This window comes from Coffea arabica, chromosome 11c (genome assembly GCF_036785885.1).
Source record: "Coffea arabica cultivar ET-39 chromosome 11c, Coffea Arabica ET-39 HiFi, whole genome shotgun sequence".
Classification (NCBI taxonomy): Eukaryota; Viridiplantae; Streptophyta; class Magnoliopsida; order Gentianales; family Rubiaceae; genus Coffea; species Coffea arabica.
This window is the reverse complement of record NC_092330.1, coordinates 6,140,760-6,157,431: the sequence shown is the minus strand read 5'-3', so window position 1 is coordinate 6,157,431 and position 16,672 is coordinate 6,140,760. Positions and strand designations below refer to the sequence as shown.

The following is a 16,672-nucleotide window of genomic DNA, read 5'->3' as shown; positions in this document are numbered from 1 at the left end:
TAATTGTGAGGTGGGAGTTCAAAGGTTTAAACTTTACCTCTCATCAATGCCTCTCTACATGATTATTGTTTTCAAACAAAAAAGGAAAATAGTGCATTTTGGATATGAGTTTATTTGAAATAATTATTATAGTACTTTTTATGATGTAATATACATAAAATAAAAAAATAATTAAAAAAATAAAAAAATATGTTAAAAAATCTATTTATAATACAAACACGTAACTTTGGTCCACGTAAACCGCGATACGTGTCTAAATTTAAAGCTGGCCTTCAAAACAGACTTTGGTGCACGTAAACCTCGATACGTCTCTGAATGTAAAGCTGACCTTCAAATCAAACCTTGACAAAAAGAATAGGATGACTAGCTTACCTTTCAGAGGTCTTCCTAAGTGACTTTGTTCCCTGGCATGGTGTATTTCATACTTATATCTCTAGGATCAAGCACGCCTGAATACAAAAATTTACGACTTTTATTCTTGATATGCCTGATTCTGATCAAAATGATCTCCAGAAGTATATTATTCTCGTGTTTCCTGCTAATTTGTTTGATTAGCTTCAACACGGGACTGATTAATTGTGCCAAACCCGATTATTGGTGCGTAAATACTACATATAATCCTAACACTACTGCCGGCAGTACGTATGCTGAGAACCTGAATTTCCTCCTTTCCACTCTATCCTCAAATGCTTCTTTGGCAAGCAGGAATGGCTTCTACAACTTCACTGCTGGGCATGACCCCTCCAACATGGTCTATGGCCTGTTTCTTTGTCGAGGCGACGTGAATCCCGATGTTTGTGGACAATGTGTAGCCAATGGACGTGGGGAGATTCTAAAGACATGCTCGAATCAAAAGACTGCTTTTATGTCTTATGACGACTGCTTACTGCGTTATTCGAATGAGTCCATGTTCTCCAGTGCCGATCAGGGTGTCATGTTCGCAGCGCAGAATACACAGAATGCCACTAATCCAGACAAGTTCAACCAGGTCTTGAGTGATATGCTGACTGAGATAGCAAGTCAGGCTGCAAATGATCGGTCAGGGAAGAAATTTTCTATCAAAGAAGAGGATTATTCCACATTTCAAAGAAGATTATACGCCCTTGGACAGTGTACTCCAGATCTTACCCGCCTTGACTGCGAGAATTGCCTTAGCAATGCCATTTCTCAACTACCCAGATACTGTCCGAATAGTCTGGGCTGTAGAATTACGTATTTTAGCTGTAATATTAGGTATGACGTCAACAAGTTTTACAATTCTACAAGCCCAGCACCCGAGCCTGCACCAAATCTTGGTCCTCCTCCATCTCCTCCTTCCAATTCTACTGGTAGTGAAGGTAAGTTCCAGCTCTTACTAAATTGATACGAATTTTATCTGAACTCTTAATTGCAATTTTATTTTAGGATTAGTTAGTAATTCAAGTCTTCACTTGTAGCTATTGAGCCCACCTGCTAGTCAACAACTATACTCATCATGTTCTCATGTGGGTTGTATAGATTTCATTTCTCGCTTAATGAGGCGGTGGAAGTGAAAATCTTGACCCTTTTCTTTGGCAGACTTGTCCCTTTGTTAAAAAAAAAAAAAAAAAAAAAAGATGAAAGAAATTGAAGAGTAAAACCATTTTGATATAACTATGAAAACTTATTTTGACAGAATCCAGTATTGGAATTTAAATTGTCTTATTTGTTAAAGAATCTAAAGGAATGAATGAGTCTGAACATATCACTTTTAGATCCTTACCTACTTTACTCTAAAAGCAGATTTTTTAGCTAAAGAACTTTTATTGATTTATTCAGAGGGGGGCGGAATCTCAACACAAACAATTGTTGCAATTGTTGTCCCAATATCTCTTGCCATTGCGCTATTGGTCGTGGGCTTCTGCATAGCAAGGCGACCCAGGAAGCCATATTATGCCATTAGCGAAACAAGCGGTAAATTATAAGGACTAAGAAGTGCAGTTGCAGTAAACACATTTATCATTCTTAAAGGGTCGATTCATTTAATTTTCACTAAGCTTGTACCATTTTTGCTGTAGGTGCAAGTGAAATCTCAATCACAGAATCGTTACAATATAACCTCAGTGATATTCAAGCTGCCACGAACAACTTTGCTGTTGGAAACAGAATTGGAGAAGGTGGATTTGGACCTGTATACAGGGTACATTAAGTTTAAGCCATTTTCAAGTATGCTGAAAATTTATGAATATGATCGTTGTAAATCAAAATTTTGCTTATACTTTGTTAATTTGCAATCAGGGTACACTTCATAATGGACAAGAGATAGCAGTGAAAAGGCTATCAAGAAGCTCAGCTCAAGGTACAGAAGAATTTAAAAACGAAATTGCCCTGGTTGCTAGGCTTCAACACAGAAACTTGGTCCGACTACTTGGTTTCTGCTTGGAAGGAGAAGAAAGAATACTCATCTATGAATTTGTGACCAACAAAAGCCTTGACTACTTTCTCTTTGGTTAGGTTCCAGTCAAACACCCTTGATTTATTTTGGAATTGACTGTCCAGTCTTTTTTGGAAATTAACTTTTGTAATTAAAGAAACTGACAAGACTTGCCATGTTTGATGATTGTGTAGACCCAGAAAAGCAACCATTGTTGGACTGGTCAAGACGATACAAGATCATAGGAGGAATAGCAAGAGGACTTCTTTATCTTCATGAAGATTCTCGACTTAGGATTATACATCGTGATCTTAAAGCCAGTAACGTATTACTAGACAGAAATATGAATCCAAAGATTGCTGATTTTGGCATGGCAAGGCTCTTTGGAGTTGATCAATCTGAAGGAAACACAAGTAAAATCGCAGGGACATAGTAAGTTCTGCACCCTCATCTTGTTATCTACATGGTTATATGATTGTAATAATACAACGATCCCACTATCTTTAAAACTCAATATTTAATTACGTTCTCTACATTTTGTCATCATCAGTTTTAAATTTTCAAATTGCTGAATCCTGAAGTGTATTACAAATGGTTCTAATTTGTAGTGGTTACATGGCTCCTGAATACGCATTGCACGGCTTGTTCTCTGTAAAATCGGATGTGTTCAGTTTTGGTGTTGTAGTTTTAGAAATTCTAAGTGGCAAGAAGAACAGTCAGTTCAACCAAGCTCATGGAGGAGATGACCTTCCAAGCTATGTGAGTGCAAAATAAACATCTCATTTTCTTGGAATTCTCATTGGAGAGCTCTTGTATACATTTGAATGAGACAATTTATTCCACTATCATCACTTGCAATACATGTTGTAGGCTTGGAGACAATGGAGGGATGGAACACCATTAGCATTGGTAGATCCAGCAATCGGAGATACATATTCAAGAAATGAAGTTATTCAAAGCATCCATGTTGGCTTGCTATGCGTTCAAGATGAAATTGAACAAAGGCCAACCATGGCTTCAATAGTTCTCATGCTCAATAGTAACTCTATAACGTTGCCAGCACCTAATCCGCCTGCATATTTTGGTCGTAGTAGAACACAAAGCTCACCTAACGATTTACCAGTATCTGATACATCAACCAGCAACAAGTCACCACCAAACCCGTCTATCAACGATGTTTCAATCACTGAGTTACATCCCAGATAAACAACAGCAGAATTATAGACATCTCTAATCACGTCAAGTAGTTGCATAGGGAAAATTTGTCAAGATTTTGTACTGTAATATAAGCAGGTCTTTAGCTGAACAAGTCCATCTGTCTGGTGTTGATTGATGGTGTCTAGCCTTGACCATTGTAGTCTGGTTCATAAACCGTGTGGAACGTGGACCGTGTAGATATGTATCAAGATCACCTCCAGCAGTCCAATTACATTCTGCATCAACCTACTTTCTTAAAAGTGAAGAGAGTCACACATAAAATGGTGGTGTTGGGTCCATGAGCTGTTGGGGATTTTTTTGTTTTGATTTGGCATTTCTGTCTTTTTCAAGTGTGTTGGTCTCCTCTTATCTCTAAGCCCTGAACTTTACGCGTGCTTGTTTGCTGCCAGGCAATGGTGGGCTTAGTCCCAATTTTGCTCCCCAAAATTTTCTGCCATATACTCATTTCGACTTGGCATTTTGTCAATTTGTCATTTTCTGCCATTATTGTAAAGTATTATTTAAAATATTATTTGAAATAATTAATATAATATTTTTTATGATTTGACATATGCAAAATAAAAAGGTAGCTGAAAATATAAAAAAATAGATTGCAAAAAATATTGATGATGTAAGTGAAAATGTTATTTGAAAAAATTTGATATCCAAACAGACCTAGTGGCATTTTGTCATGTTTGTTTTATATACTTTTTATTTTGTTTTTGTGTTTATAGAGTTTTAAAACATTTTCCTTTTTCTTTTTTCGTAATCATTGATAGTTGGCGTATTCATCAACTGAGCTGAATTTGAACTTTAGTTCACAGCCTAGTAAATGAAAAGGGTTGTTATTAGTTTTGATAGTTGATTTCCACAGATGAGTTTATGCACTTTACCATCAATTTATGCGAACCCTATTTAAGTTTCAGCCACAAATCTCACAGTTTGTTATCTAGCTATTCTTACTTTTCTAATAACTTGCGTAAATTCATAAATACTCAAAACAGGATACCAGTGACATGATTTGAAGATAAAATTGCAAGAAAAAAAATCTTGTTTTTGTGCTGCTCTAGCATAAAAATTAAAAGTAATCTATACAACTCCTAAAATTCACCAACAATTCTTTAGAATGGAAAAAATGATTCTACTTGTACCTTGAAGACACTTAGCAATCAATTTTTGAGCTTAAAAGTTAAATGTAAACATTTTGCCTTAAATTTGTTTAATTGCCACAAAAAGTACCAAATGATCTAAAAGCTTAATATTTTAGATACCTAGGCGCCGTTACCCGCGTTTGGTTGAATTTCTTCACTTTGACATTCAGAGCACTGGATAGAAATCACATTGCATTAGCATCCGCAGGGACCATCGCAATGCTTTGTTTTAATTAAACAGTCGGATTCCCCTCGTCCGTACCAGTTCTGAGTCGATTGTTCTACGTCCAGGGAAGGCTCCCGAGGGAGCCGTTCCCAGTCCGCCCCCCGGCCGGCACGAGCGACCTGCTCTCGCCGCGGGAGCAGCTCGAGCAGTCCATCGACAACCGACGAGTTCAGGACTAGGACCCCCGTGCCCCGCCCTCAGAGCCAATCCTTTTCCCGAGGTTACAAATCCATTTTGCCGACTTCCCTTACCCACATTATTCCATCGACCAAAGACTGTTCACTTTGGAGATCTGATGCGATTATGAATACGACCGGGCGTGGACGGCACTCAGTTCTCCGAATTTTCAAGGGCCGCCGGGGGCGCACCGGACACCACGCGACGTGGGGTGTCTTTTAATAACATACGTATATGCTTTCTCAGAATTGTAGAGTAAATACAAAAACAAGAAAACAAGAATGCATCAACTGCGCTGCTGCTGCAATTTTGGCCCTTGCACTTTGGTCACCCCGCCTGAAAGGCTTTTTGTTCTGCTGTTGCGATTGCACCGGCATCAAATGTGCAGCATTAGCATTGAGAGCCATCCAGCTATTAACTAATTTCAAGAACTACTAGTAATACCAGGTGGACATCCTCGTCTGTGTTTTATTCATCTATACTGTTTTCCATCGCAATTGATTCAATCTTTTACTTGCTATAACTGAGAGGAAGTAGTAAAAGTATTTCTCTATTCACCTGCTTCTTTCTTTTAGCTAAGGCAAATCTGTCTTACTGTCTTCCTCCAAATACAGAGGTCCTTCCATCCATAAAATGTGCACTCAAGATTCAAGAAAAGACAAAGAAGAGCAGATGTAGCACTAATGGTCCTTCCGTTCATGGAATGTGAACTTAAGCAAAGAAAATAGAGCAGATGTAGCATTAGAACACAAAGTTATGCTGAATTTAAGTTATGGATCTCAGCCAACTTGCTTCTTGAAAACTTGCAGTCAGTGGGGCACCAGCTACGGATGTTACTACTACTGAAACTCTTGCAGGCACCACTGACTGGTTTTCACTTCCAGAAATTTGTAAGCCTAACTTGCAGCCTCTTTAAAACCAATTACTTAAAAGCACGCTGGTGCTGACAAAGTGCTAAAAACCTTCATATGCTTCAAGTTAGTTCATCCCTAAACAATCTTCAAACAGCGCATATCAACTGAAAGGTTTATTCACGTGTTCAGAATATGGATGGAATAACAGAAACAGGATGAACACAAGTACTGTACAGTATTAACAGAAACAGGATGAACACAAGTATTGTACAGTAGATACAAGAATTGTGACGTAGATTTACCTATATTTGTTACAGCATTGTTTAGTTCAAACTATCTTGAAAGAGGACACTATGTCATTGTTTCTCTCCTAATCTGGAAGATGATGATCTGCTCCTTCCACAAGTCTGCATCAAGATGCTTTTCAAAATAAGTTATGTTCCCACTTGTACTCATAGCCAATGCGGAAGTACTTCTCGTACCATAACGTCCCTGTGCATAGAAAAATAAACTAATGATTCTTTGAGTGCATTGAGATACATATGATCTCACAGATGCTTATTACGTAGAAAGATGTATTTCAAGGGTCATTCACGTGAACACAAGCAGGCATGGACAAAATGAGAGAGAGAGAGAGAGAGAGAGAGGGAGGGAGGGAGAGACTACTGTAGGCATATCAGCATCAACAAATATGGAACTCGAATGGTATTCCCACTCTGGGGGATAAATCTGAGGTAATTTGCTTTCATCATCTTTAGTTGTGTCATTCATTAATTTTTCAGACATCTCTTTTAAGGGGATCTCTCCTTCTCCATATTTATCCATCAGATCCTTGAAGCTTTTCTCCAATCTTTGAGCCTGCAGTGATATAATGTTATAGTCAAATAAACATGCAAAATAGAATGTTCTTTGATTGACAAACTACAGAAATGACAATGCATATGAAAATTGCAAACAACTTCAACCAAAAGACTAAAAGTAGAACACAAAACGCACCGAGGAAATCTCCTTATTCCATTGCCTTCTTGCCTGAAATTTCTAAAACCATTCAAAAGCTTTGTCTTTTCCCCGTCAATCTCTTTATTCCAAATCTCTTTCGAAATAAAACATATATATAGTGATAGCAAAAAATTTGGTTCACAGAATACTTTGCAAGTGTTACATCTACTTTCCTTGGACAGGAACACAAGTCAATACTTCATTCCCAAACCAAGCTTATTTTACGTATTAGAGAATGCCCTTAAAGATATTACTGCTTCTGTGTTTTATCTTTTTTTGTGACCTCGCTGAAGAAATCAGGGAATGATCCAACTTGAAATTGAAAAAAAAAAAAATACCCTTGTACTATTGGCTTGAGGTGGAGAAGAATTTGCTCCAGAAAAGTTGTAAATTTGGTAAAGATGTATCTCCTTAACTTTGGGTAGGAGAAAATGAAGCAAGAATAACAAGCATCTATCTGAGATCATACAAACTACCTTAGGCCACGGGCTGTCAAGCTTTGCATTAGACAAGACGTGAATACCAGGTGAAACTTGTGTAGCAATAATGCCGCTGCCTTTTGGTCGGTTGGTTATGTACAGCATAGACATTGAACAAAGATCAGCAACAATCAAGTTAAACCCATTATAGAGAGTTGCTTCCTCAACTAGTTCATCAGCAAATTCTTCAGGACTTTTCTTGCTCTACAATGAGAAAGAGAGAACATAAAGCAACCAGCAGCTGTGGCCGAGAAAGTAAGAACTCTTCTTAAATCAACAAAAATACAACAAAATTTCATCGGAAGGGAATGAATAAATGAGAATCAATGTTATTATGTAGAAAGAAAAGTGCTTTCTGTAAACAAACTACAATCCGAAGAAATACAGGCAAAAAAGCAAACAGGTGGAAGTACAAAGAGAGGAGTTGCACAGGGAGATAAAAGGAAGACAATTGTTAGGAGTACCTGAAGGAATCGAAGGGGAAGATAACCCCGGCTCTTTGGCTGTTGATGCGGAGAGGAAGGGTGGACGAGTTCCCGTACATTGGTGAGAAAGGCTAGCCGTCCATCCTTGGAACAACAGAGCCAAGTGCCACCAGCAACGGCATCTCTTCCACCAAGGATGTGGGGATCATCCTGCCACCAGCCCAGAGGGATGGTGGGGCGATTGTGATATTCGTCCCGATTGAGAAGCAGGAGGAATGGATAGAATGGGTGCACTTTCCAAATGAATACGGCGATACACATGGATCGATGGAAGTGACGCTTGACAAGAGAGATCAGCACCTATTCCGCTAGCTGCCCAGCAGCTGCTGTTGCCACCTGCCCGATTTCCATTCGTTAGTTTGTTTCAATTTGAATTTATGCATTTCCTCCATCCAATTGTTAATGTTGTGTTTTCATTTTATTGATGCATTGATATAAGTGTCACCGTTCCAAATTTAACAAATACTTTTCAATCTTACCATTAGAAAAACCAACCTTTAAGACCCCAATATATATTTATCAATGAAATATTTTAAATTTAATTAATACATATGTAAATTCATATTTGTTACACACTTATATGTTACATTTATATTACACAGGTTGGTTGGTGTAAATCTTACTACTTATTCTAAATATGATGATTGAGAATTTGAGAGAATCCATCATTGATTTGTTATGCCGGAATAGCATAACTCAGTTAGAAAACACTAGTTTTATGTCCTTGCCTACAAACAACTAGAAATTAATTTATATTTTAGAATAAAATAGAGATTTAGACACTTGAATTTATATCCCGTGTTTGTGTATATAGCGATTTAGGCATTTAAATTTAACTAATAGATAATCATTAGATAACGTCAATCAAATTTATTAAAAATGAAAATAATTCAATAAGCTTAGAAAATAGCACATCTCGAAGTATTAAAAACCCTCTATAATATCTCAACTGCTGAATAAGTATATAGATAAATAGTACTTCCATTACATACCAACAAACAAATCTCTATCCGTATCTAGTTTGAACATATTATTCTTTAATTTCATGATCCCCATCCCCATCACCATCACCATCTCCATCTGCTGCCTCTTGCCTTTAGGTTTGTAGTACATAACAATTGGAATACCACATACTCAAAAAACACATTCTTCTCCTAATAAGTATATGTGCATATACTTGATTCTGAAGCTCCTTTGCCATAATAAACTGGAGAATAGAACAAAGAAGCTACACCTAGACTCTAAAAATTGCTCTTCATTCCCCACCACAACACAACACAAAATTTCAGTGCAGTAACCACTTCCATACTTGGTTATTCAAGGACACTACTACATCTTTGGGTAAGAATGGGTTGTGTTTCATGCCTATTCAGGCTAAGTTTAAGGAAATTAAGAAGACCCAGGGTGATCAATGTCTTCAAGACTTCAACCATCCGCTAAGTGGAAAATAGAGACCAAGAGACCACAAGATCATCCCACCAAGGACAATATCAAGAAGATCGAGAGTGACCAAGACCAACCTACCAAGGACATTACGAAGAAACCAGCCCAACCTACCAAGAACATTAAGCATAGGCACCAAGGACATTAACAGGATCAAAGTCACAAAAGGTCTCCCCCCCCCCCCAACCCAAAAATAAACTGGACTTTCATTGATTAATAACAACAAACTTATAAGGCGTGAAACACTGTATATTGGTAGTTGCTGGTGACATGATTTGAAGATAAAATTGCAGAAGAGAACTATCTAGTTCTTGTGCTGCTCTAGTATAAAAATTAAAAGTAACTTGTACAACTCCAGTTTATTAATCAATGAAAAAAAAAATATTTGAGAATAGACACAACAATTATTTTTGTTCCTTGAACAGACCTAGCAATCACTATTTGAGCTTAAATATAAAGCATTTTGCCTGGAGGAAGTGATGGGTTAGGTGATTCCAGGGAGGAGTGTAAGTGACTAACACCAAAAAACAAAAAACAAAAAAAAAGGTAAAGCATTTTGCTTTAAAGTAGTTAAAATGTCATAAAAAGTACTGAATATCTAAAAGCGTAAAATATGGGATGCCTAATATGACAATTAATCAACATCCTTCGATGATTTTCAAGCAAGGTGCTTGAATTTATGTTTAAAACTTTATTTCAGCTTTTTAAAGGTTAAATCATTTTGAATCAAAATTATTATTTTTCTCATTGTAAAATATATCATACCATCATTGTGACTTTTAAAAAGTAGTTAGAATGTTTCATCATTTTTAATACTATTTTCAAACCAATTGTCTCAAAAACAATTAAAGTGCCTCTAAATTGAGTTAGTACCTAAAATACCACGTTTACAAGTTTCTATGAGGTAATACACTAAATTGGTTAGCCATTAAAACTAATGAACTGGATTCGTTATGACTTTAAAGTTAAAGAACCAAACTGGTCGCTTCCACTTGTTTTTTAACAATTCAAGTGACTGCTAATTTTCCTTTTGATGAAAATTGGTCAAAAATTTTACATTCATCACTTTCGATAAAAATAAAGGACTAAATTGGTAGATAGTAATGGTTAAGGAATTACATTGGTTACTACCCAAAAGATAAAGGTCCAAAGCAATCATTTTTCCAAACTTTAAAAAAGTTTCTTAACCACCACTCACGCATGTTGTACCCCACTTTCTAAAGAAAATTAAAAATAAAATGAAAAACTTTTTTTTAAAAAATGAATTTCTTTTGGATTTTTTAAAAGCAAAATAGAAAAGAAAAATGAAAGAGGACGACCTACAATGGAATTGACAAATGTGACGGATTTGAGCTCACTAAAATCTAGAAAAAAGGTTTTTTTTTTTTTTTTTAAAATTTGGAATCACCATCAACATTAAGTTTAGGTGGACTGAGTCACCTATAAAGTAATTTTTGACTTTTGAAATAAGAATCAAAACCCTTTAGTTAGACAATTCCAGATCTTTCAAATTAAAAAAAAAAAAAAAAGAGTTAAAAAGCTACATTTCTAAGGGTAGTAGTTCAATGTTCTCAAACACCTCTCTACACCTTGTAAAACCGATTACCAGTTTAATCTCAATCGTCTGATTTTAAGGTCAAATGAGTTAATTTCAGCTAAACACGTAACATGTACTTAATTAACCTAAAATATCTAAACTAATAAAAATATGCATAACAGGTAAAAATAAAATATAACAAGCTGATTAATTCCAAAGCTTCCGTTGGGAAAATGGTCATGAAATAACACTCTCTCACACGATCACATTCCACAATAATAATAAATATAATAAAAATTAAAGAAAATAAAGAAAAATTAAAAATAAAAGTACAAGAATTACATACACCTAAGCCCATACGAGTTGCATCACTTCTAAAAAAGAGAAATGAGAATTAATTACAACTTAACTTGAAAATTGAAATCCTAATTAAGCTAAACGCTAACTAGCTAATGGCTAAGGACCTGATTGAAAATACCTAAAATCAAGTTCCAGCGTCATTACAAAGTCCTAAAATTTTGGTGATAAAATTACGAAGCAAGGGAAAACTGGGACTAAAGCTGAGAAATGAGAAAATTGTCATCTTCTCCAACGAACCAAGAACAAGATGGCTGCCGCAGCTGGGCTACGTATTTCTTCAAAGGAAACTCACCAGAACCCGTCACTTCCGGCCAGCGTTGGACTGGCCGGAGTTGCCTCTCTCCCCCATCCCACACAATACACGCACAGAAGAATGAAGAAACAAAAAAAAATTCAACTACAAAAATCTCTCAATCCCTCTCTCCTAGCCGGCGAGCTCACAGTTCCAGCCAGCTTTGGACTGGCCGGAGATCGTCCCACATGCGCACAGATTCATCTATTCTTTTTCTTTGGCTCAAATTTTCGTTTTGGAATTTTTACAAACACAAAAGGGGCCTAACAAAAATCAAGCTTTTCCCCTATGATTGAAAAGTAATCAGGCCAGAAATTTTCAGGGTCGCATTAAATCCATACTCATTCAGACGAGTGAGACGACAATCATATTCCAACCAAAACCAATAGTTAAGAAAAGAAATTGAATCAAATGGAACACAAATAGCACACAATTTTCATGGGAACAACAGATAAGCAGAGAACAAGGTTTGAGAGACCTTTACAGTTTTTCGTTGGAGCTTTCAGAGGTGGCGGCGGATGGCTCCGGAAAAGGTGAAGGAAATTTCTTGATCCCCCGTTTCTCGATCTTTTTTGTTATTCCTGTTTTAGATAATGATTTCTAAAAAGGCAAAGCAAATGAAGGAAAGATTTTCGGGAAAAGTTTGATAGTTGAAAATGGCTTCAGAAAACAAACTCCTACTCTCTGGTCCTCTCCTCTTTGTGCGATGGCAAAACATGAGGAACCTCGGGAGGTGTAATATACATAGTTATACTAGCTCGTGTGGGCCAGCCAAGTGGCAACTTGAGGTATGTGTCGAGAGGTGTTATGAAGTAATCGTAAACTGTTTGCGCTAGGCGGCAAAGGATAAGGAAGAAAAAAACGGGGGCTGGATGTTTGATCGTCAAATTAATTGCGTCTGAACGGTACAGCGTCTTTGGAACATTTTGTCATTTTAAACGAATTATTTGTATATCATAATAGAGGTGTGATATATTATTGTCACTGCTTATGTAAATCTCATATATAATAATAATATCTGTATTATAAAATTTTATAAATAATTCACGTAAAATTATATTTCATTCAAAAAATATTATAGAATGATTGTCGGTGCCTTTGGTCCGAAAAAACTACTACCCGCCTCCTGAAAATACATGCACTAAAGAATAAACTACTCCCATTTGAAAGAGTTGAGAGACTCTACGTGCTCTAGGGATAAAGGAAAGAAAAAACTACTTTATCATGAGAATTGAGAGAGGGTTAAGCTCCTCTCTATTGTAACAAGGAGAATTTCTCTTCATTACATTATAATAAAACTAATTTAAATATTAGTTTTATAAATTAACACCGTTCATAATATATTTAATTATTTGTGTAAAGTTGTACATTAAATTTCATATAAATAGTCATAATAGTAATCTATGTGCGCTAGGCGGCAAAGGATAAGCAAGGAATAAACTACTTAATTGCCTCGTGAAGTGAAAGAGGTGTTAAGCTGTAATAGTACTAGTAATGTATGTGCACTACGGAAAAAAACTATTCCCATTTGAAAGAATTGAGAGACTCCGTGTGCTCCAAGGATAAGGAAGGAAAAACCTACTTCCACTTAAGAATTGAGAGAGGGGTTAAGCTTCTCTCAATTGTCCTAGAGAGAATTTCTCTTCATTACACTATAATAAAATTAATTTAAATATTTTTTGTTTCAAAAATCAACACAGTTCATAATATATTGAATCACTTGTGTAAGTTATACATAAAATTTCATATAAAATTGACTAAATTTTGCCGTTTGGTTACTCACTATATATTTTGTTACAATTTTGACTCATTTTTAACCATTCAGATGTTTGATATAAATTGAGTATCAAGATATTCTCAAAAGAATATCATTTTTTAGGATGTTAATCTAGAGAGTAAAAGGAAAATAATGACACAATCGAATGATTTTATACAGTTATAAAAGTTTAAATATATTTAAATGGAGTGACCAATGGAGAGAAATTCAATCGAGAGCATCCTAACCCCCTTGGTGCTACACAAGACTAGTAGTAGTAGTCTGTGTGCATTGGGTGGCAAAGGATAAGAAAGTGGAGTGGGTTCTTTTGTGTAAGGGTGCAAGATGAAGTGAATTTTTTTGTCATTAATTGGAAATGTTTGGAGTTTGATGGATTTTAAATGGGTGATTAAGGGTAGTGGTTACCAATGTTGTTAGACCTAGGCTGGACCAATTAGTTTTACCGGTCCAACCATGAACCAATCTTCTTCTCGAGTTAGTTAGTTTATAGTACAAAATCGTTTTGGTTAAATATCAGCCAAAATTGCCAAAAATCGGTTAAATCAATAACCTGATTCAATTGGTTGACCCGATTCTCAAATTTTTCTTTCTTGTTTTTCCCAAATATAATTTGAGTTACCTAAATTGTAACACTTTCATTTATCAATAGGGATAAGAAAATAGCACCCACTTAATGTACCAAAATCACTCACGTTTTTGAATTATTTCTAAATCAAGATGTTTTTATCCTTATCATCTTAGTAATTTAGCATCAACGATTCCAACTTTATTAAGTTGTTTTAATTTAGTTTTTCATGTAGTTTTTGAGAATAGACATATTTTAGCCATGAATTTGCCTTTTTATATATAATTATTAGCTGTATATTTAATTGCAAGTCTAATGTTTTTGGAACGTTTGGTATGATTGGTCGAATATAACTAAGAACTTAATTTCAATATTTTTGAAACTTATAAAAATATAAAATAATTATGACATCATGCTGATGTCAACGGATTTTTGAGAATGGTCTAACTGATCCGACCAATTGATCATTGATCCAGCAGTTTAGCCGAGTCACTATTCAATCCGAGTTTAACAACATTGGTGGTTATGGTGGAGTATGAGTGTGTTATAGTGTGTGGGACATGGGAGTAACTCCTAGGATTTTCTTTCTTTTTGTTTTTCAAACGTTAGAAAACCAAATTTGGTATCCAAGATATAAAATAAAAGTAGAATTTGTAAAAATTACTCGTTTGTCCATTCCCCTTCTAAGAAAATTAAAATAGTAGAAAATCGGTGTCTACAATACACATTTATCAGAAGAGATGCTAGCAGAAAATTTTTTTAGATACATTTGAAAAACTAGTTTTAACCTCCCGTTTCTTGAATGGGGATATAAGTGATAAGTCTGTTAGGGACCTAATTCATAAACATGTAGATGAACATAAATTACGAACCATTGGGTTCCAATTGAATTATTATACATAAACATATACATGTTCCATATGGTACATGATCAAAAATAAAATAACATAACTAAGATCATATTTGAAAATTCAAAGAAGAACTTTAAATAGCATTTTAACAAAATTTAGTGCTTCTTAACTGTTGTCTAGATGTACTAAATTGTGACTAACAAAGCTATAAATTGCTGAAATTGTTGCCAATGATTAACATTGAGATGTCTACAAAACCACAAGAAGCATTTGTAGGACAGTCATTGTATATTTTTACAAAATGAAACCACAACGTTACCAAATAGTGCTGGAAAATCCTGGAAAGGATAATATGCCATGGCGGTCGAGTGTCGTGTGTAGCAATTGTCTGTGCGTGCGTAAATGGCAAGTTGGTCGGGTGAACTTTGCCATTGACGTGAGCATATTTGTATGTTTGTATGGAATTCCCGTGCAAAAAGAGAGGCGGCCAGGTTGGTCAAATAGGGCAAGGGATGGAAAATTTTAGGCAAAATTATCAATTTGGTCCGTAACATTTTTTGGAAAAACTTTTTCAGTATCTCACATAGTCACTTTTTCAGAAAAAACTTTTGCAGTCCCTTAGATATAAAAATTTTGCCTGTTTGTTCCCAGAGCTCATTTTTTTTGATCAATTTTCCAGCCAAAAAACACACACTTACCTCATGTACCCATAATTGTCAAGGAAAAATGGAAATAAAATTCTTTCCCTTCACAAAAAAAAAAGAACGCATGACCATCCTTCCCCCATTTTCAGCCACTAAAACGCTATTTCTAGTTCTAGGTAACCAAACCTCAATTCCCAACAATAAACTTCAGCAAGTGCACTTTCACCATAACCGATGAAGAAAAGGCATAGGGATCAGATTGAAAAAGGGTAAAATGCTATTTCTAATTCTAAGTAACCAAACCTTAATTCCCAATAATAAGCTTCAGCAAGCGCACCTTAACAACAAGTGATGAAGAAAAGGCACAGGAATCAGATTAAAAAAAGGTAAAAACGATTGAGAAGCTCATATGAATCACCACACATGATAAAATATTGTCTAAATAGTGTAATATCGTGATTTGTTGCATATATATGTAATATTATATGGCTATATGTATTATTTGTGAACTTGCTGAACATTTTGTTGTGGCAAATTGGGGTTTGGTGGCTAAGAATTAGAAATAGAGGGCCTGTTTGGAACCTGAGTTTTTTGAGAGTTTGTCTAAAATTTTACTGTAGTGCACTGTAGAAGTTTTTGAAAAAATTGTAGAAGTTTTTGTAAGGTGAAAAACTTTTTGTAGAAGTTTTTTTAAGGTGAAAAACTTTTTTTCCTTTTTTTTTCTCTCTTTCTTTTTCTTTTTCTTTCTTTCCTTTTTCTTTTCTTTTTTCTCTTCTTCTTCTTCTTCCTTCTCCCTCCCCCTTCCCTTCCCCGTTACCTCTGCCTTCCCAGTCCCAGCAGCCATGGCCCTTCCATTTTTTTTCTTTTCTTTCTTTTTCTCTCTCTTTTTCTTTTTCTTTCTTTCTTTCCTTTTTCTTTTCTCTCCTCTCCTCTTCTTCTTCTTCTTCCTTCCTTCCCCCTCCCTCTTCCCTCGCGGTACCAGACGACCAGCAGCCCCTCTCCCCAATTTTTTTTTTCATTTTTTCTTCCCCTCTTCTCCTTCTCTGCTCCCCTATCCCCCTCTACTCCCCTTCACCATCCCCCTCTCCCTCCCGAAGCAGAGAACCAGCAGCCATGGCAGAATACAATTTTTTTTTTTTGCTTTTTCTCTCCCCCTCTCCTCCATCTCCCTCTCCCCCTCTCCTCCCCTCCCCTTCCCCCCTCCCCTTTTGCCCAATTCGATCGTTCGACCAGATCGCATAGC

At 35.9% G+C, this 16,672-nt stretch overlaps 2 protein-coding genes across 4 annotated transcripts; one reads left to right on the top strand and one right to left on the bottom strand.

The window, feature by feature from the left end:
- The first annotated feature begins 322 nt into the window (after window positions 1-322).
- Window positions 323-3,939, top strand: LOC140016794 (cysteine-rich receptor-like protein kinase 10). Its single transcript, XM_072070646.1, has 7 exons — window positions 323-1,337; window positions 1,798-1,932; window positions 2,037-2,158; window positions 2,257-2,467; window positions 2,587-2,824; window positions 3,001-3,151; window positions 3,263-3,939. Exons 1-7 carry the CDS (start codon window positions 410-412, stop codon window positions 3,596-3,598), a joined length of 2,121 nt encoding a protein of 706 aa, XP_071926747.1. The 5' UTR covers window positions 323-409; the 3' UTR covers window positions 3,599-3,939.
- Window positions 3,940-4,778: 839 nt separating this feature from the next.
- Window positions 4,779-12,340, bottom strand: LOC140016795 (uncharacterized). 3 transcript variants are annotated; one of them, XM_072070648.1, is made up of 6 exons: window positions 12,071-12,340; window positions 7,940-8,296; window positions 7,473-7,679; window positions 6,661-6,855; window positions 6,300-6,489; window positions 4,779-6,161 (listed from the first exon to the last, which is right to left on the bottom strand). In XM_072070648.1, the coding sequence occupies exons 2-5, from the start codon at window positions 8,219-8,221 to the stop codon at window positions 6,349-6,351; spliced, it is 825 nt and encodes a 274-aa protein (XP_071926749.1). In that variant the 5' UTR covers window positions 8,222-8,296; window positions 12,071-12,340; the 3' UTR covers window positions 4,779-6,161; window positions 6,300-6,348. The 3 variants fall into 3 exon arrangements, with proteins under 3 accessions (XP_071926749.1, XP_071926748.1, XP_071926750.1); XM_072070647.1 differs by lacking the exon at window positions 4,779-6,161 and having other exon boundaries at window positions 6,214-6,489; XM_072070649.1 differs by lacking the exon at window positions 4,779-6,161 and having other exon boundaries at window positions 6,214-6,489; window positions 6,664-6,855; window positions 12,071-12,337.
- Between the last annotated feature and the right edge of the window lie 4,332 nt (window positions 12,341-16,672).

Excerpts from the sequence above, each read along its gene's own strand:
- LOC140016795 (XM_072070648.1), bottom strand. The coding sequence starts at position 8,221 with ATGTGTATCGCCGTATTCATTTGGAAAGTGCACCCATTCTATCCATTC. Across the intron at positions 7,680-7,939 it reads TTCCCCTTCGATTCCTTCAG|AGCAAGAAAAGTCCTGAAGA; the intron begins GTACTCCTAACA and ends TTCTCATTGTAG. Across the intron at positions 6,856-7,472 it reads TTGACAGCCCGTGGCCTAAG|GCTCAAAGATTGGAGAAAAG; the intron begins GTAGTTTGTATG and ends ATATCACTGCAG.
- LOC140016794 (XM_072070646.1), top strand. The coding sequence starts at position 410 with ATGGTGTATTTCATACTTATATCTCTAGGATCAAGCACGCCTGAATAC. Across the intron at positions 1,933-2,036 it reads TGCCATTAGCGAAACAAGCG|GTGCAAGTGAAATCTCAATC; the intron begins GTAAATTATAAG and ends TTTTTGCTGTAG. Across the intron at positions 3,152-3,262 it reads GAGATGACCTTCCAAGCTAT|GCTTGGAGACAATGGAGGGA; the intron begins GTGAGTGCAAAA and ends TACATGTTGTAG.